The sequence below is a fragment of the Malurus melanocephalus genome, unplaced genomic scaffold, assembly GCF_030028575.1.
Source record: "Malurus melanocephalus ecotype Western Australia unplaced genomic scaffold, MMel_1.1 scaffold_58, whole genome shotgun sequence".
In the NCBI taxonomy this organism is placed as follows: domain Eukaryota; kingdom Metazoa; phylum Chordata; class Aves; order Passeriformes; family Maluridae; genus Malurus; species Malurus melanocephalus.
This window is the reverse complement of record NW_026623290.1, coordinates 1657044-1672727: the sequence shown is the minus strand read 5'-3', so window position 1 is coordinate 1672727 and position 15684 is coordinate 1657044. Positions and strand designations below refer to the sequence as shown.

At 48.0% G+C, this 15684-nt stretch overlaps 1 protein-coding gene across 2 annotated transcripts; it reads left to right on the top strand.

Moving 5' to 3' along the window:
* Positions 1 to 100: 100 nt before the first annotated feature.
* On the top strand, positions 101 to 13380 carry DET1 (DET1 partner of COP1 E3 ubiquitin ligase). Of its 2 annotated transcripts, none has more exons than XM_057365817.1 (5): positions 101 to 178; positions 858 to 1966; positions 4879 to 5069; positions 6645 to 6836; positions 10534 to 13380. In XM_057365817.1, exons 2-5 carry the CDS (start codon positions 884 to 886, stop codon positions 10721 to 10723), a joined length of 1656 nt encoding a protein of 551 aa, XP_057221800.1. In that variant the 5' UTR covers positions 101 to 178; positions 858 to 883; the 3' UTR covers positions 10724 to 13380. The 2 variants fall into 2 exon arrangements, with proteins under 2 accessions (XP_057221800.1, XP_057221801.1); XM_057365818.1 differs by lacking the exon at positions 101 to 178 and adding an exon at positions 201 to 373.
* Positions 13381 to 15684: the final 2304 nt, after the last annotated feature.

Here is a 15684-nt window from a genome sequence, read left to right as displayed (position 1 = left end):
GCTCCCTCCCGCCGCCAGGGGGCGCACTCCTCCTCGCAGCGGCACTCTGGCCCGGCAGGCCCCGTCTCGCTGCTCCGCCGGCCGGAAGCGGAAGTGCGGTGCYGCCTTCTCGCCGCTGTGCGGTGGCGGAAAGATGGCGGCGGCCATGGCGTGAGCGGGACCCGGCGCGGCCCCAGCGGTGAGCGCGGCCGCGACCTCCCCTGTCCTAAACCGGCTCGAAGACCACCCCGTGTTCTCTCACCCCTYAGGCCAGCGGGAGAGTGTCTGGGATCCCCGATACCTTTGGCAGGCGGGCCCTCAGCTGCCCCCGGTTTTCCCTGGAGCTCGGTTCCTCAGCCCGGGGGACCGGAGCTCCTCGCTTCCCTCTCGGCAGGTGGGCCCGGACGTATCGCGGGTGACCCCTCCTGTGCCGCCTCGCTCCCGCCTCCCTCTGTTCTTTCCAGGCTGTACCCTGTGCCTGTTATTTGTCAGATTTGCATTGTCCCTGGCCGCCTGGACTCCTTCCCCGATGTATGGCGGCTCCCTCCATTCCTTTGCTGTCCACCTCTGCCTGCCCCTTCTCCTGGCTCCCTCTCTCCTCTCCCTGTGCCCTGTTTTCTTCTCTCCTCAGCAGGCATACCTGCCCTGGAGGTATCTCAGGACTGCCCTTGTTTCCTGGTGCCTCCCACTGCAGATCTTCCTCCCGGTCTCTCCACCAGCTCCCCGCGTCCTCCCGTGTTATTTCCCCCTCTCCYGCAGCCAAGGCTGTACCTTTTAGCCACTCCCTCGGGTTCTGTGGGTCTGTGTGATCAGGCTCCCGGTACCCTGAGTTCCACCCGGGTCTGTGTGATCCCAGGACACGTGTGCTCTCCCCGCAGRATGAAGATGAAGTAGAGCTCTGACCATGGACCATGAAGCCCCCACCATCAGGCCCCGGCGCATCCAGAACCAGAAYGTCATCCACCGCCTGGAGCGCCGCCGGATCAGCTCGGGCAAGGCCGGCACCCACTGGCACCAAGTCCGTGTCTTCCACCAGAACGTCTTCCCCAACTTCACCGTGGTCAACGTGGAGAAGCCGCCCTGCTTCCTGCGTAAATTCTCCCCCGACGGCCGCTACTTCATCGCCTTCTCCTCCGACCAGACCTCGCTGGAGATCTACGAGTACCAGGGCTGCCAGGCGGCCGAGGATCTCCTGCAGGGCTACGAGGGGGAGATCCTGGCCAACGGCAACGACCAGAGGTCTGTCAACATCCGGGGGCGGCTCTTTGAGCGCTTCTTCGTGCTGCTGCACATCACCAACGTGGCCTCCAACGGGGAGCACCTGAACCGGGAGTGCAGCCTGTTCACGGATGACTGTCGCTACGTGATTGTGGGTTCAGCTGCGTACCTGCCCGAGGAGCCACACCCTCCCTTCTTCGAGGTGTACCGCAACAGCGAGTCCGTGACCCCCAACCCCCGCTCCCCGCTCGAGGACTACTCCCTGCACATCATAGACCTGCACACGGGCAGGCTGTGCGACACGCGGACTTTCAAGTGCGACAAGGTCATCCTGTCTCACAACCAGGGGCTGTACCTGTACAAGAACATCYTGGCCATTCTCTCCGTGCAGCAGCAGACCATTCACGTGTTCCAGGTGACGCCCGAGGGGACGTTCATCGACGTGAGGACCATCGGCCGCTTCTGCTACGAGGATGATCTGCTGACCCTGTCTGCTGTGTACCCCGAGGTGCAGAGGGACACCCAGACGGGAATGGCCAACCCCTACAAGGAGCCCTTCATCAACTCCCTGAAGCACAGGCTGCTGGTGTACCTGTGGAGGAGGGCCGAGCAGGATGGAAGTGCTATTGCAAAAAGAAGGTTCTTCCAGTACTTTGACCAGCTGAGGCAGCTCCGCATGTGGAAGATGCAGCTCTTGGATGAGAACCATCTGTTTATCAAATACACTAGTGAGGAYGTGGTCACGCTGCGGGTGACGGATCCTTCCCAGGTATGGAATCACAGAATGGTTTGGGTTGGAAGGGATCTTAAATRTCATCTAATTCCAACCTCCCTGCTAGGGGTYCACCAGACCAGGTTGCTCARACACTGCCTCTCTCTTCAGACTGCTCGTTGATTTGGGGCAAGTGCTCAAGCGCTACAGTGCTGTGAGCTTTTTCTTACTGAGCTTCTGAATGTTGTTTACAATCCCCAGTACTTGATTCTTCTGTGAACGTTTGATTCCTCTGATACTGAGTAACTTCTGTATCTTCTGGCTACATGATTTCATCACTTCCTTCTCAGCTGAAAAATGAGTAAGATAGGATGTGTTAGCAAGTCCCCTTTCTCCAGGAATTGTTCTTCATTCTCACAGATGCTGTACAATCCTCTTTTCTTCCCCAAATCCCCAACTGAATTTATTTTTAGCTGATATTTTATTTAGTCCATTTCAATTGTAGAGGTAGTCTCTCCCTTTTCTCGTGCATCTTCAAGCATGTTTTTCAAATGTAATAGTCTTCATTTTTCCCAGTACAATTACCGTTTCTGTTCTGCCTACATACTTAGTCTTTCAAGCTTCAGTAATAGGTAGTATTTATGATCTTTCCAAATTGGAGTAGCAGCTTTTAGATCGGGCTAATGGGCCAATTGCTTCTCTTTTCAGTTTAGTACCAAAGAATTGGAATTAGAGCAAATGTAGCTCAGTCAGCGCTGGGTCCCTCCAGRTGTTTCAYAACCCCGCATGTTGATCATCCCTTYTCACTGCTTTTAGAGTGGTTGGTCACGTTTTGAGCCCTGTGAAACAAAGAGATATTTTTTAGTTAGTTTTTATTCCTTTAATCAGCTTGTTTTTATTCTGTTGAAAGTTTTAAGCAAGAATTTTATTATAAATCTCCAGAGCAGCATGTAAGTCTGATTGCTCCCCATATATTTGCTTTCTCTCATACACTTCACTAGATCTTTGCCAGATCCAGGACTTAGATCCTAGAAGAAATAGACAGTAGTTCTTAGTGAGCTGTCTTTCTCCATTTCTTCCTGGGAGATAACTCTGGTTTGTTTTATTTTTCTCTTTAGTAGTGCTTATTTGGGGGAGTTGCTTTGGAAGGAAATATGTAAGGCTTAGTCTAATCCACTTTACCCATTGGTGTAAAGCTGAGTGTCTGTCTCAGAAATATTAAGGCTCTGTGGAAGTGGCCTGCAGAGTTCTTCTTGYTGCTGGTGTCTGGAATGAGCTCCTGACCCTGATGGAAATGTTTGTGGCAGGYTCASCTCTGCTSTCTGCTTTGGTGGAATAATTCCACRTGTGGATAATTCCACATTCTCAATGTCTGAATGTAGGTGTTGTCTTAGGGCTTCCTGAATAAAACTTGGCTCACAAAATATCCGTAGTTCTCATTTTTCTTCTGTCTGTCAGACAACACGAGGTTTCATCCAATTTCAGGCTGCTCTTTCCTCTCTGGCAGCTCTGCCAAGAAGATTGAGGAGTTACTGTTCATGATGGTGGGTTGTGTGTTTTTTTGTCTGAGTCTGCACCAGATCCTTTGAGATGTTTMGTAATGTGCTCTGCATACGTAGCTTAGGGGTTTGTTGCTGTTGTAGGCTTGTGTTGATAGTCTTCACAGCCTTGCTGTGTGATTTTTGTGGCACTCAGCTGCTGCCTCCCATGCTGTGATGATGTTTTGGTGATGTTACRGGTGCTGCAAAAAGCAGTGAACATTTCCCTGCTCAGGGACATCCTGTAGATGTGATTCTGTTAACCTGGCAAAATAACGCTTTTTATTTAAGGTTRGAGGATACTCCCTGCAGTCTTCAGTGGTTTAAGTAGTTTTCCCTTCTGCTGTCTTCTCTTATTTTCTCTCTGCTCCAGCCCTTTATTTCAGAAGGGCTTCCCTTTCCTCAGGCAGTAGTCTAGTGAGTAACCACATCTAGTGTGCTTCCTTTGGACGTGTGGGGGCTGGATTGTATTRCCACAGTTTATTTTGGGGCTGTAAAACAAACAAACCTTGTGATATTTGCAGGTGGGTGGGGTGGGCAGAGTGCCTGCCATCATCCCTGAGCATTGTTTGGGAGCAGGAGGTGAAACATTTAGGAATTGCCTGTGTTGACAGAAGATTTAATCAGATTCATGTCTCTACTACTGGAATTAGTTTCCTTTGAAGTGGGGGCAGGTTCTTACTTTGGGGTGCCAGCACTCCTGTCTCTAGCAAGCTACTTTAATGATAAAGAATTAAATATGCCCTTTCCCAATGGAATGAGAATRTCATTGCCCTTTGATGTAGCTGAGCTGACAGAGTGTCACCTTTTTTCCCAATTTCTCGCTCATTCGTGCCAGGAAACATTGCCATTGCCAATTCACAGCATGATACAAGGGCCTTCTTGCACAAGAATGTCAGCATTGAAAAGAAGTCATTAATGTCTTTCAGATTTTCATTTCTGTGTTGGCAGGGTACCTGGAGGGCACAACTTTTTGTAGGCAATGATATAGTGCACAGTACACTAAAAAGGCTCATCTCTGTGTGATGCAGATATTAAGGAGAAGAAGGAAATAATATATCTGTGCAGAGGTAAAAATAATTTATGGTCAGCTAGCACCGGATTTGAAATCATTTTGCCAGCAGGAATGAAAATTAGATTTGGCACTTGAGAAGGTGTTTTGGATTTGAAGAGAATAAGAGAAAACTCTCCTGTTGCATCCAGTTCAGGCTGAAAAATTGGAAGCCCATTAAATTTTCTTAGTCACAGTTGAGAGGTGGACAGTTTGGTACATGTTTAGGTATTCCAACAGGAGAATGGATTAGTGTGAGGATGTAGGGTTCTCCTGTGCTGTGGAGAAATTTGGGTGGAGTTTGTGGGGTAATGTCAGGAGAAGGAAGGGACAGCTTCCCCACCTGTGCTCTCCTGGCTAACCTCTGCCTCTCTCCTCAGCCCTCGTTCTTCGTCGTGTACAACATGGTGACCACAGAGGTCATTGCTGTGTTCGAGAACACCTCTGATGAGCTGCTGGAGCTGTTTGAGAACTTCTGTGACCTCTTCAGGAATGCCACCCTGCACAGTGAGGCTGTCCAGTTCCCCTGCTCAGCTTCCAGCAACAACTTTGCGAGGCAGATCCAGCGCCGGTGAGCCATTGGGAGCATGCTTTATTCCGTATAGACACACGCTCACCCCCGTCTGCTGAAGGCCAGTATCAAATACCAACCCTGAGAAAACCAGTTCCTTTGGTCCCCTTTGCCAGCTGGTGCAAGGGTCAGGATTGTACRTGGTTCATCTTGCAGCCTGATGCATCTGATTTTATATTAAGCAGTGGCAAACTGGTGGTTGGAAGAAAGGAAAGGAATTTTGAGGCAAAGATGTTTCCGTCTCTCCTTGAGCAGTAACTCTTCTGGAGATTATTAAAGTGTTRCTGCCCTGTGGTTTTGGTCCCTGAAGATATGATTTGTCAAGATGTTGGCATGATCTAGTTAGGTGTATTTTGCYAAGTGATGTTCTCTCAATTTAGTGTGTACCAAACTCTGTTCTGTAGCATTTCCTCAACATCAGTCACTAGCTTGTGTTCTCAACAAGTTGTGGTAGCTCTAAACTCATCTGTTTAGAGCTATTGTGAAAGCTGAGCAAAATACCAAAATAACCTGGGTTTCTAGAATATACTGTAACAGTCAGATGTGGTTTTAATGWGGCAGAGTGTGTTATTTCTCTTGGAATAATTGTTTGTGACTCAGGGTGTTTTGTTCTTCCAGTGACTTGTTTCATATCATCCAAAGTACTTGGCATTCACTGTTGACTGTAGGTTGATGTCACATAAGTGTGATGGAGTTGAGTATGTCTGTAACTTTCTAGAGCTGCCTGTCAGGAAATCCATAATGCTTAATGGAAGAGAGAATGAGAGAACTCACCAAAGACTCACGAAGAACAACTCCTGCCTTTTGTTGAAGTAGAAAGGAGAGTCTTTTCATCCCCTTGCTACAAGGGCCTGTAACAGGAGTGTTGTAACTTCCACAGCAGAGTACCATAGAGCATAATGCACAGTGAGCTGGCTTTTGGCTGAGTGTTTAYCCTCCTTATTTTATGACGTCCCTGCAGCTGATCTGACTGTTCTTGCACATGTAAAGTTACAAATTTTACTTRGAAAGAGAAATTCAGTCTGTGTTAATCACCCCACCAGGAAGAACTTTCARCTCACTGTAGTTTCTGGAGAGCTTTATGCTTCTCATCAAGGTTTTTCTTCATCTAAGGTGCATTTAAAACATAGTGGCTGAGAGAGGAGGATTCTCAAGTCAACATTAAGGGCTCAACTGTTACTGTGAAAGGCCCTTGGCTTTTGCTCCCACTGTTTCCAGGCTTCATGGTAAAACTTGGATTGACTGATAAGCTGCTAATCCATCTCTCCCTGTTTCTGATCCTGTTCATTTCCTGTACTGCAGAGCAGCTGGGTCCAGACCTTGTGGGCAGGCACATTCTTCTTCTCCTGTCACTTTGGACTTTCTGAGTGAAACAGTAATGATGAGGGAGGATAAAAAGGTCAGCAGAACTGGCTGATGCTTGAATCACTGTGMTACATCTTTGGAAATGAGCTATTTTAGCTCTTACTCTGCTGCTGTTTTCTTTCCCTGACAGTTTTCCTGCTTTAGTTTGTTTAAGCTGTGCTGTTCACCTGTGGTCTCTGTGAACAAAAGGTGTCTCTTGGTTTGCTGCAGGTTCAAGGACACGATTGTGAACGCCAAGTACGGAGGGCACACGGAGGCCGTGCGGCGGCTGCTGGGRCAGCTCCCCATCAGTGCCCAGTCCTACAGTGGCAGCCCCTACCTCGACCTGTCCCTTTTCAGCTACGATGACAAGTGGGTGTCAGTCATGGAGCGGCCCAAGACCTGCGGTGATCACCCTATAAGGTATGGGACAAGTCAGGGATCTGTATGTGAGGGGAGAGTGCAAGGAGTCACTSTGAATCACCTCTGCCATGAGGTGTCATGTGTGCAGAAAAGGGAGGCCTTTCTCTTAGGAAATCCTTTCACCAGGAGATTTATTTCAGCAATCCCACAAAACTTGGCCTCTCTCCTTTACAGTAATGTGGATGTGTGGGAGGGCTCTTCATGTTTCCTCGCTGAGCTGGAGGAAGGTTTGGATGGTGAAGCCTCAGCCTTTTCCATATGAATGGTCTTGTTCCTCCTCCTCTTCTTGCAGTGCTGCCGTTGTGTTTGGGTTGCAGAGTGATACAGCTCTGATGTCTGCTTTCCTATGCTGGAARGATCCTTTCTGAGCATGTGGGTTTAGTTGGCAAGGATTGTCTGGTTTGTCCTKTGAATAAAATAGTATATGGGCTAGGTGTTACTCAGAAAGCTTGTGGTATTGACTGAGCTGTTTTCAGACTTCCTTTGTTTACTGTTCTCACCCTGGGAGCTGTACTCCTTTTCATACTCCCTTCTCTCTGTGATCTGTAGGAAATCTCTGTCTGTAGCAGGAATTGTAGCCAGGTGTCAGGGCCATTCTGTGCCTTTTCTGTCTGAGTCTCCAGTGCTGGCAGAAGAAATAGATCTGAGCTTGGGAATAAGGAGGTTTGCAGTGCTTCTTGAAGAAACATCAGGACTATTTGTTTCTTTTTGTTGGCTGCAGCCATGGCTGCAAGAGGTAGTGGTTAAAAATCCGACATCTCTGGCTTTACAGGCTGAAAGAGTCGGAGTTATCCAGGCAGAAGAGTCTTTCTGCTCACAGTACTGCAGCAGCAAACCTATGCTGTGAAAACAAAGAGAGCCTTCAGTGCCTGAGTGCTTTGTTTAGTGACTGCACACATGTTGGGGGCTCAGGCAGCCTAGGGAGATCATTCTGGATTGCTTCCCAACTTTATTTTCATCAATGCATTCTCAAAAAGTGGTTTCATATCTCCCCTGGCCCTGACTCAGGTGGCGGGGAACTTCTGATTATTCCTGCGCTCTCAATTCCCAAATTATGTATATTTAATTGATTCTTCTGCCTGTATGATTTGGTTTGATCTCCAGTTTCCACGTTATCTGCAAAGAAAGCCTGCCCTTTTCCCCCTTGTCATGCTTGACGTTGGGAAAACTTGCAGGGTGGCAGTTGTCTGCCAGCTCCAACCTGCGCCCGGCTCCCGCCGACAAAAGGCAGCAGAACTGCAGTCATTTGCTGTGGTTGAGTCTTTGTAGTAAACAAAGCCAAGTGCCACCTTCCCTCCCTCCCCTGAGCAAACCGGCGTTTCAGAGCCAGAGCTTTTAAAGCTCAAAGCTGTGCAGAGTCAATTAGGACTTGAATAGAGCCTCRGAGCAGTGGGGCTCCTGGTTTTTGGAAAGTAAGCAGAGGATGAGGCRCTAACCTTAACCATCCAGTAGCTGAAATAGTGCTGCTGTGGTTCTCACACGCAAAACAAAGGGATTAATAAAATAATGCCAGCTGCCTGTTGTGGTTAGAGGGCTTGGAAATGAGGGACCACAGGATTTGTAATGTAAGTCCCGTAATTGTCTGGAATGGAAAACCCTTCAGCAGCTAAGGGTGTTATAATCTGTGTGCAGTTTCCTGGCATGATGTGTGAGCTAGGAAAGCTTCCAGACTTTTTCCACATCAATTCAATATTTCTKTGCTCTGTGTCCTTTTAACCCTTGGTGCTTTTCTGCATCCCAGAAGGTTCAATTCTCATTTCTGCCTCCTTAAGAGACCAGTGGCTGTTTGCCCTCAGGTGGGAAGGACTTTAGGTYCCCCATCACTACCGCCTTCCAGTTTCTTTTCAGGAGACTTGAAGAGATATTCAGTGGGTGAAATGATGGCACTTGTGAGGAAGAGGCTCTAACACAGCTCTGCCTGTAGCAGGGGGTCTCTAAAATCCATCTAGACGGCTAATAAGGAGCCATTTAACCAAAGAATTGGTCTGCAGATAAATCTTCCATTTTCCTACGGTTTGAAAGGCTGGTCTTGCTGTTTCTGTTGACATACAATTTTATATTACAGTGCCTAATTTATCCCCAGAATGAGAGCCCATGGAAATGGCCTCTGATTGCAGAGCACTTTTAAAAATACATTTAAAAATACCAAACTGAGCACATCTTTAAGATTACAGGGAGCTTCATCTTGAGTAGTAAATTGTTGTGAATTGGGGGAGAGAAGAACAGACGGGGACTGTGCTTTATTTAAAGAATGACCCTCTGCATACCCAGCCTTGTGTAGGAGGGAAAGGGCTTTTTTAAAAGCCAAATACCAAGATTGTGACTCTCTTGCTGGGTTCTTGTGTGCAATTTTCAGGCAGGGCTGGCTGGCACTTTGATTCAGAGGAAGGGAGAGGAGAGTGGCCCTCCAGGAAGAACATGAGGTTCTCAATAGGCTGTGTTGTTAAAATGTGGAGTATGTCTGCTCCTGAAACAGCATCGCTGGTATCTGTCATCAGCCGTTCTTCCAGGCTGAGAGCTGAGTGCATCGCATTGCTGGCGGGGGGGAGATGTGCTCCGACATTAAAAGCATTCTTTGAGTTAAAATCAGAGGAAAATGCAAAATACCCACATCCACTAAGTGTTGGTGGAAAAGGAAACAGCTGGGAGGCATAATGGCAGTTCTGTGCCTGGAGCTGGAAGAGGTCTAATGAAAATGGTCTAACAAACAGAGACAGCTTCATGGTGAGGACTTGAGTTGGAGCCCAGCTGCTTGGGGAAGGTACCACATCCAGAAACTTCCAGAAMCCTCCTCCAAAGTCTTGGCGAGGGTGGGATCGTTGCAGACAGTCCTGTGTTCTGACAGCAGCAAAGGACTGTGGTGYTACCTGGGCTTATGTCAGTTATACACAGCGTGCAGAGAAGGTTCAAGTAGCAAAGAGCTTCCCTAGACTCACCTGTCTCTTCAGTGCTGTTTGCCTCATCCCCCTGACATGTTCCCTCTGTGCTGGAGCTCTTTGGAGATGCACATGAGCTTGACCCACAGACAGCAGAAAGACATAAGGTTTTCCTTGACCTCTGTCCTTGCTGTGATCATTGAATCCAATCTACCCGGTACCTCCTGCCCAGCCTATCTTGTTAATGTTTTTTTCATGGAAATTAAAAGGAACTGCAAAGCCATGATTGATGTGTACAGCACAACATGGCACCCTTGAGCAGGATTGGATTGATTTCCTTGACTGAACAGGGATGTAGCAGGCCAAGGACAGCAGTGTAAAGCCTTCCCTGGCAGCACAGGGGGAGGAAAGGGTGGCCTGACACTCAGTGAAGGCCATTGATAAGGCAGGTGAGCTCAGTTCTGTACAGTGGGTCTGTCTTAGAGATTGAGGGGAGCAGCATGCATTGAGAGAGGATGGAGAGCCAGCACAGGTGGGATCTGAACCAAACTGACTCCTTGTGAAGTCAGCTTTGTCCATCAAAATGACAGGCAGAATTCTCTCACTGCTAATAATAAAATGATGTTTTTTCTAGACAGTGGAAAACCACTGCCCCGAGAGGGACTTTCCTGCTAAGCCAAGAGCCAGACACCCAGCTGAGGAGCTTCTGCCCCTCAGGGAGCACCAGAGCTTGAACGAGGCGCTTGTCTCTGTGTGCAAGGAGCCCAGATGGCAAAGTTAACAGTCGGGAACAGCCATAATTGACTTTCTCTTCCTTTCAGATTTTACGCTCGTGATTCTGGCCTGCTGAAGTTTGAGATCCAGGCGGGACTCCTGGGGCGCCCCATCAATCACACCGTGCGCCGCCTGGTCGCCTTCACCTTCCACCCCTTCGAGCCCTTYGCCATCTCGGTGCAGCGCACCAACGCCGAGTACGTGGTCAACTTCCACATGAGGCACAGCTGCACCTAGAGGGGCTTGGGGCTGCTCTCCTTGGCTCTGTGCCTCTGCCACAGCAAAGCCAGACACTCAGACCTTCTGGGAAACCAAACCATSGCTCGTGGCAAGAAGCCTCACCTGGGAGCTCCTACCGGTGGCATCTCGCAGGGCCCTCAGCCTCAGTTGTGGAAAGCTGACCCACGCCAGTTATGGGGGTGGATGTTTCTTCTGACCCTGTTTGTACTGTGGAGATCCTGCTGCATTAAGTGCTGCTGTCCTTCCCTGTCCCTGTTGATGGACAAAGCATAGCTGAGGTTCCTTTCCTGGTTTCCCAGAGGCATGTCTGTTTTCTATCCTGCTGTACATCTTAGGATGGCAGAGATAGAGCTTTGTGTCACACTTGTGGAGCGCTCCCTTCTGCACTGGTGCTCTCCTACCTTGTTGGACAAATGGCCTGTCACAGGAGAAGGGATGGGAGCCATGGGGAGGGCTTGGATCCAGCTACCCCTGTTTGTACCTTCAGAATTGCTAGGGAARTGAGATCCTGCTCTCATCCACACAATCTACTCACGTCATTTTAATATGCAAGGGGTCAGGAAAAAAGCTGTGAGAAATCACTACAGTTGGAAGACATGAGGTGTATTCCTGACTCTTATGCAAGTCACTTAATCTTTGTGCCTTAGTATTGTAAAAACTCCTAATTGAGAGGTGGTGTTACACCAGCAAGCCAGGGCAGCTGGTTGTGTCTGTAATGCATGAGGAGGGGGGTGCAGAAGGAAGRTGGGTGTCTGGAAAGGGTCTGGGGAGCAACAGCAGCTCCTTGGTCATGTCAGGACTTTTCTCCAGCATGGGGTGAATCCTCATGGCCACCTGCAGGTTCTGCTGCTGAGAAGAGGGGAGACCAAGCTGCTGGCACTCTCCTGCGTGTTGGGAGTAGCAGCATGGAAAATTAGTAGGGTTTGCCCAGGAAGGAAGGTGGAGATGTGAATTCATGTTCAGTGCTGCGGGTGGGCAGTTTGGAGATGAACTTGTTGACTTAGGTTGCTTACCTCTCTCTGATACACTGTTCTCTGTGAGAACCCAAACGCTGTTTCCAGGCTTCAGAGCACAGCTGGCCAGTGTGTCAGTGTTGGCTGGACCATGGCAGTGTTTGTGCTGCTGATAAATTAAGCTCCTGGTGTAATTACCTGCCACCGTGGGCTGGTGAGGATGCTGGCATGACCTTCTCTTTTAAAAATGGAGTTTTTGGTTCTAGGCCAGCATTTAGGGGTTTTCACACAGGGGCTGGTTAATGACTGTGTGCTGCCAGGCAGCACAGCCATCCCAGCATCACGGTGTGCTCCATCAGAAGCTGGAGCCTGTTCTTGTCCCATTCCTGTAGGGGTTACAGCAGGGGCATTAGAAAATTGGTGCTAATACACAGGAGACCCTCTATGTTAAAGGACCCTGTGGGTGTCTTGTTTGGACCAAAATGAGCTGTGGGTGATGTGTTGTGGCCACGTGCCTGTGAAGAGGAGTGTTGGAGTCATGCATTCATTTTGCTGGTGATGCAGAGGAGAGGAACTGCGTGGGTGGCRGTGCCTGCTCATGGCATGAATGGTGGACCTCAGAATTAAAGGTGTCCTGGGGTCCTTGAATCAGCCTTTTCTCTCTGCCTCACGGTACTTCTCTCCTGGCCTTGCTAAACATATTTCTAGGGAAGCCATTGCTTTCACTGCTCTTTTCCTGCTGTTTGCACTGKTGGTGTCTCAGGGCTGTCAGGAGCGCTGGCGGGTCAGGAGACTGCTAACAGAGGAGGTGTCAGTGCTTTAGCTGCAGGTTCCTCTYGTCTAATAACACTATTTGTCAAGGTTTTAGGGTTTTATCCTGTGATCTGTTCCTCAAACATTCAATTAAAGCTCCAAGTGGAGAATCGTTTGCACACTGTAGATCATGGGTTTACCTCCCTCTGCACCACTCTCACAGCTGTTCACACTTCAGTATGAGACTTCTTTTTTTTCACCCCCCAGGTTTTCAGCARCTCCATCTGAGATTGTGTATACTCCTTGGTGTCACAGCCTCGGGAGGTCAGTGATTACTAAAGTAGCTGTCAGATCTCCATTTAGGCTTTTTTCAGTGGCAAAAATACAAATTTTAGCATTTCTGTAGTCAGGGCTTTTGCCAAATTCAGGGTGCCCTGTGTGAAGCAGAGAGTTTGCGCAGAATGTTGGACTTGGGGCTGAGAAACCAGAGATCTGTTCTTCTGCTATTGAATTCTRAGGCTGGGGGCAAATCTCTTCCTACTCCAGCTGGTGTTTTTCTTCTCTGYAAATGAGGCCAAAACCATATTTTCAGCTTTTGTAAAACACTTTGAGATTCATGGATAAAAATGCTGCATAAGTGCTAAGTATTTTCTTATTATGTTTGCAGACAAACTGAGCATTCTGGGTACTAATTGCCTTGGAATAACATAGCAGATCCTCTRTCTTGGCTGCTGCATTTTATATCAACAACAGAGTTAATTTTATTACAGAAATGTATGGAAAGAAAAGTCTCTCATGCTTGAAATTTTGATGCTTTTATTTAAGAAACAAAAAGTGTCTGGTGGAGAGGGAGGGAAAAAGGGGACATATTTTCTACCTGGTATTTTTCCTAGGTTGGGGTAAAGATTTGTTAGCAACACAAGACAAAAACAGAATAAACAGAATTTGCTTTAAGAGTCTGATTTATTGTCTTTGTCTTCCAAAAATCTGGATGGTGTAGATGGGAATTCCTTTGCTAAGCAGAGGTGGCAGGGGTTTGCCTTGGACTATGCAGGCATATCACATGGGAATTTGCTGCCTCTTCCTGGCACTTGGAGTACAAGTGTGCTCAAGARTGTTCCCACCTGAGGCATTTCTGTAGTTCCTGCAGATTTCTTAAATTTTTGTCTACAATGAACTAATTCCAGAAGAGGAGTTCTTCATTACGTTTTTCCCTTTGTATATTATTACTARCCTAACTTGTATTCAGGGACTCTTCCTTTATTTCATTTACAGCATTTGTCCAGCCTTTTGGTCATTTCTGCACGATCAAGGGATGAAAACTTGTGGTTTAACTCCAGCTGGCAACTCACTCACTCCCTCCCTCACCAACGGGACTGGGGAGGGAATCGGGAGAGTAAAAGGGAGAAAACCTGGGATGGAGATAAATGCTGGTTAATGGGCAAAGCAAAAGCCACGTGCAACCAGAGTAAAMCAAGGAATTAATTCCCACTTCACATGGGCTGGCAGGTGTTCAGCCATCTCCAGGAAAGCAGGGCTCCATCCCATGTAACTGCCCCAGCCAAAACCAGCACAAAGCTGAGCACACCTTGCTTGGCAGAGCAGCTTGTSCACTGCTTTTAGGTCAGGCTTAGGCACTCAGATTGCTCCCTGCCTCTTTGCTGCTGAAAACTGGCTGAAAACTCAGCAGYATCCCTGTCTGTGTTAGCTCCCTTAACCATCCGCATCTTGAGTGTGAAAGTGATTTTCCTTTGAACCTTTCCTCCATTTTCCTKTGTGCAGTTCTCAGATGTTTTCCTGTGCAGACCTTGAGCACACCAGAAAGCTCTTGAGCCTGTGGCTTTTCAGATAGGCACTAAGTGACGAGGAGATGCTTGAGTTGGAAACTGCGTTTGACTGGCAGCAAAATCCCATCTTTCATTACTTCTTGTGCTGCCTTTGCTTTAAGGAAAAAAAAGTAGTGAAAGCAGGACAGTTGAATTATTTCTTATATAAAAGGCATTAGACAGCAAGGCCCAGAAATCCCATTAGAGTCAAACRTATGGATCTGTTAATGATGTGTCCCTGCTAAAGACTCATGTCAATTAACCTCTGATGGAGCTGCCTGTGTGTGCTGCCAGGACCTTCCTTTTGCTCAGGTGCTGCATCTATTAAGCTCTTCCCTTGGTCATTTTGATCCAGCTAGAAGAATCAGATTTCTGATGCTATAAGAAATCTCTTTGTTTTTGTTGTTTGTGATCTCTGTCTTGCTGCTTTTCTGTCAGCTTTTCCTCTCTCTCTCAGGGCTGAGCACAGAGGTGGTAAAGGGATAGCAGTGGGACATGTGGCCTTCTGACAGCTGTTGTCCTTCTGTGAGCCTTTATCAGATAGCTGCACACTGCAGAACAAATTGATGTCCTGTGGGCCATGGGACAGGATTTTGTGGGTTTGCTCTGTCCTTGCTATCCAAGTTCCAGAGTTTGTGTCATTGATGTGCCTGAATCCTTGTGCTTGCCTGTCTTGTTACATGGTTGTAAAAGCTTTTCTGGTAAAATACTCCTCATGAGGAGGGAATGGTGAAATGGATTTTTATTTTTTTATTGTTTTCTTTGCTGCTGGGCTGTGGGGGCTGTGGGCTGAGCTGTGTAGTGCAGTTCCTTGTTCTGGCTCAGGCAGCCACAGCCCCTGCTAGAGCCGTTTGCTGGCCAAGGTCTGATTTRTCTTTGTTTCTCTTGGGGAAGAGCTGTAGTTACTGTGTAAGGAAATGAGTTCTCAGAAAAACACTGATGTGGGAAAAACCTTGAATGGCACTTTTTTTAATGATGTTTTGACATAAAAATACTGCAGTTTTAAACTAGCAGTCTGGAAGCTGGTAATTCATGGGTGATTGCTGTGGTCTTGCATGTGAGGAGAACTGGAAAGAGGCACAATGCCCCTGGTCCTGGCCACTCAGGTGCTGCAGTATCTGGGTAACGTGTGGGTCCTCACTTGGTTAATGAGGAGAGTTACAGAGCAAAGTGACAGGATGGCTCATGGATACCCAGGGCCCTTGAATTACCAAGTCCCCAGCATTTGCTGCGTTCTGCTTTGTCCAGGTATGAACTGGAGCCTTTGGAGGAGTTTATTTTCTGCAGATGACAGAACTAGTTTGAGTTCAGTCTTTATTTAAAGCCAGGAACATATTACTTCCACTTTCCGTGGCTGTCTTCTTTCCTTCTACCCGGCAGCTTTGCAAAATGCCAAATGTAGTCCAGAGCAGCCCTGGCTTTGCCC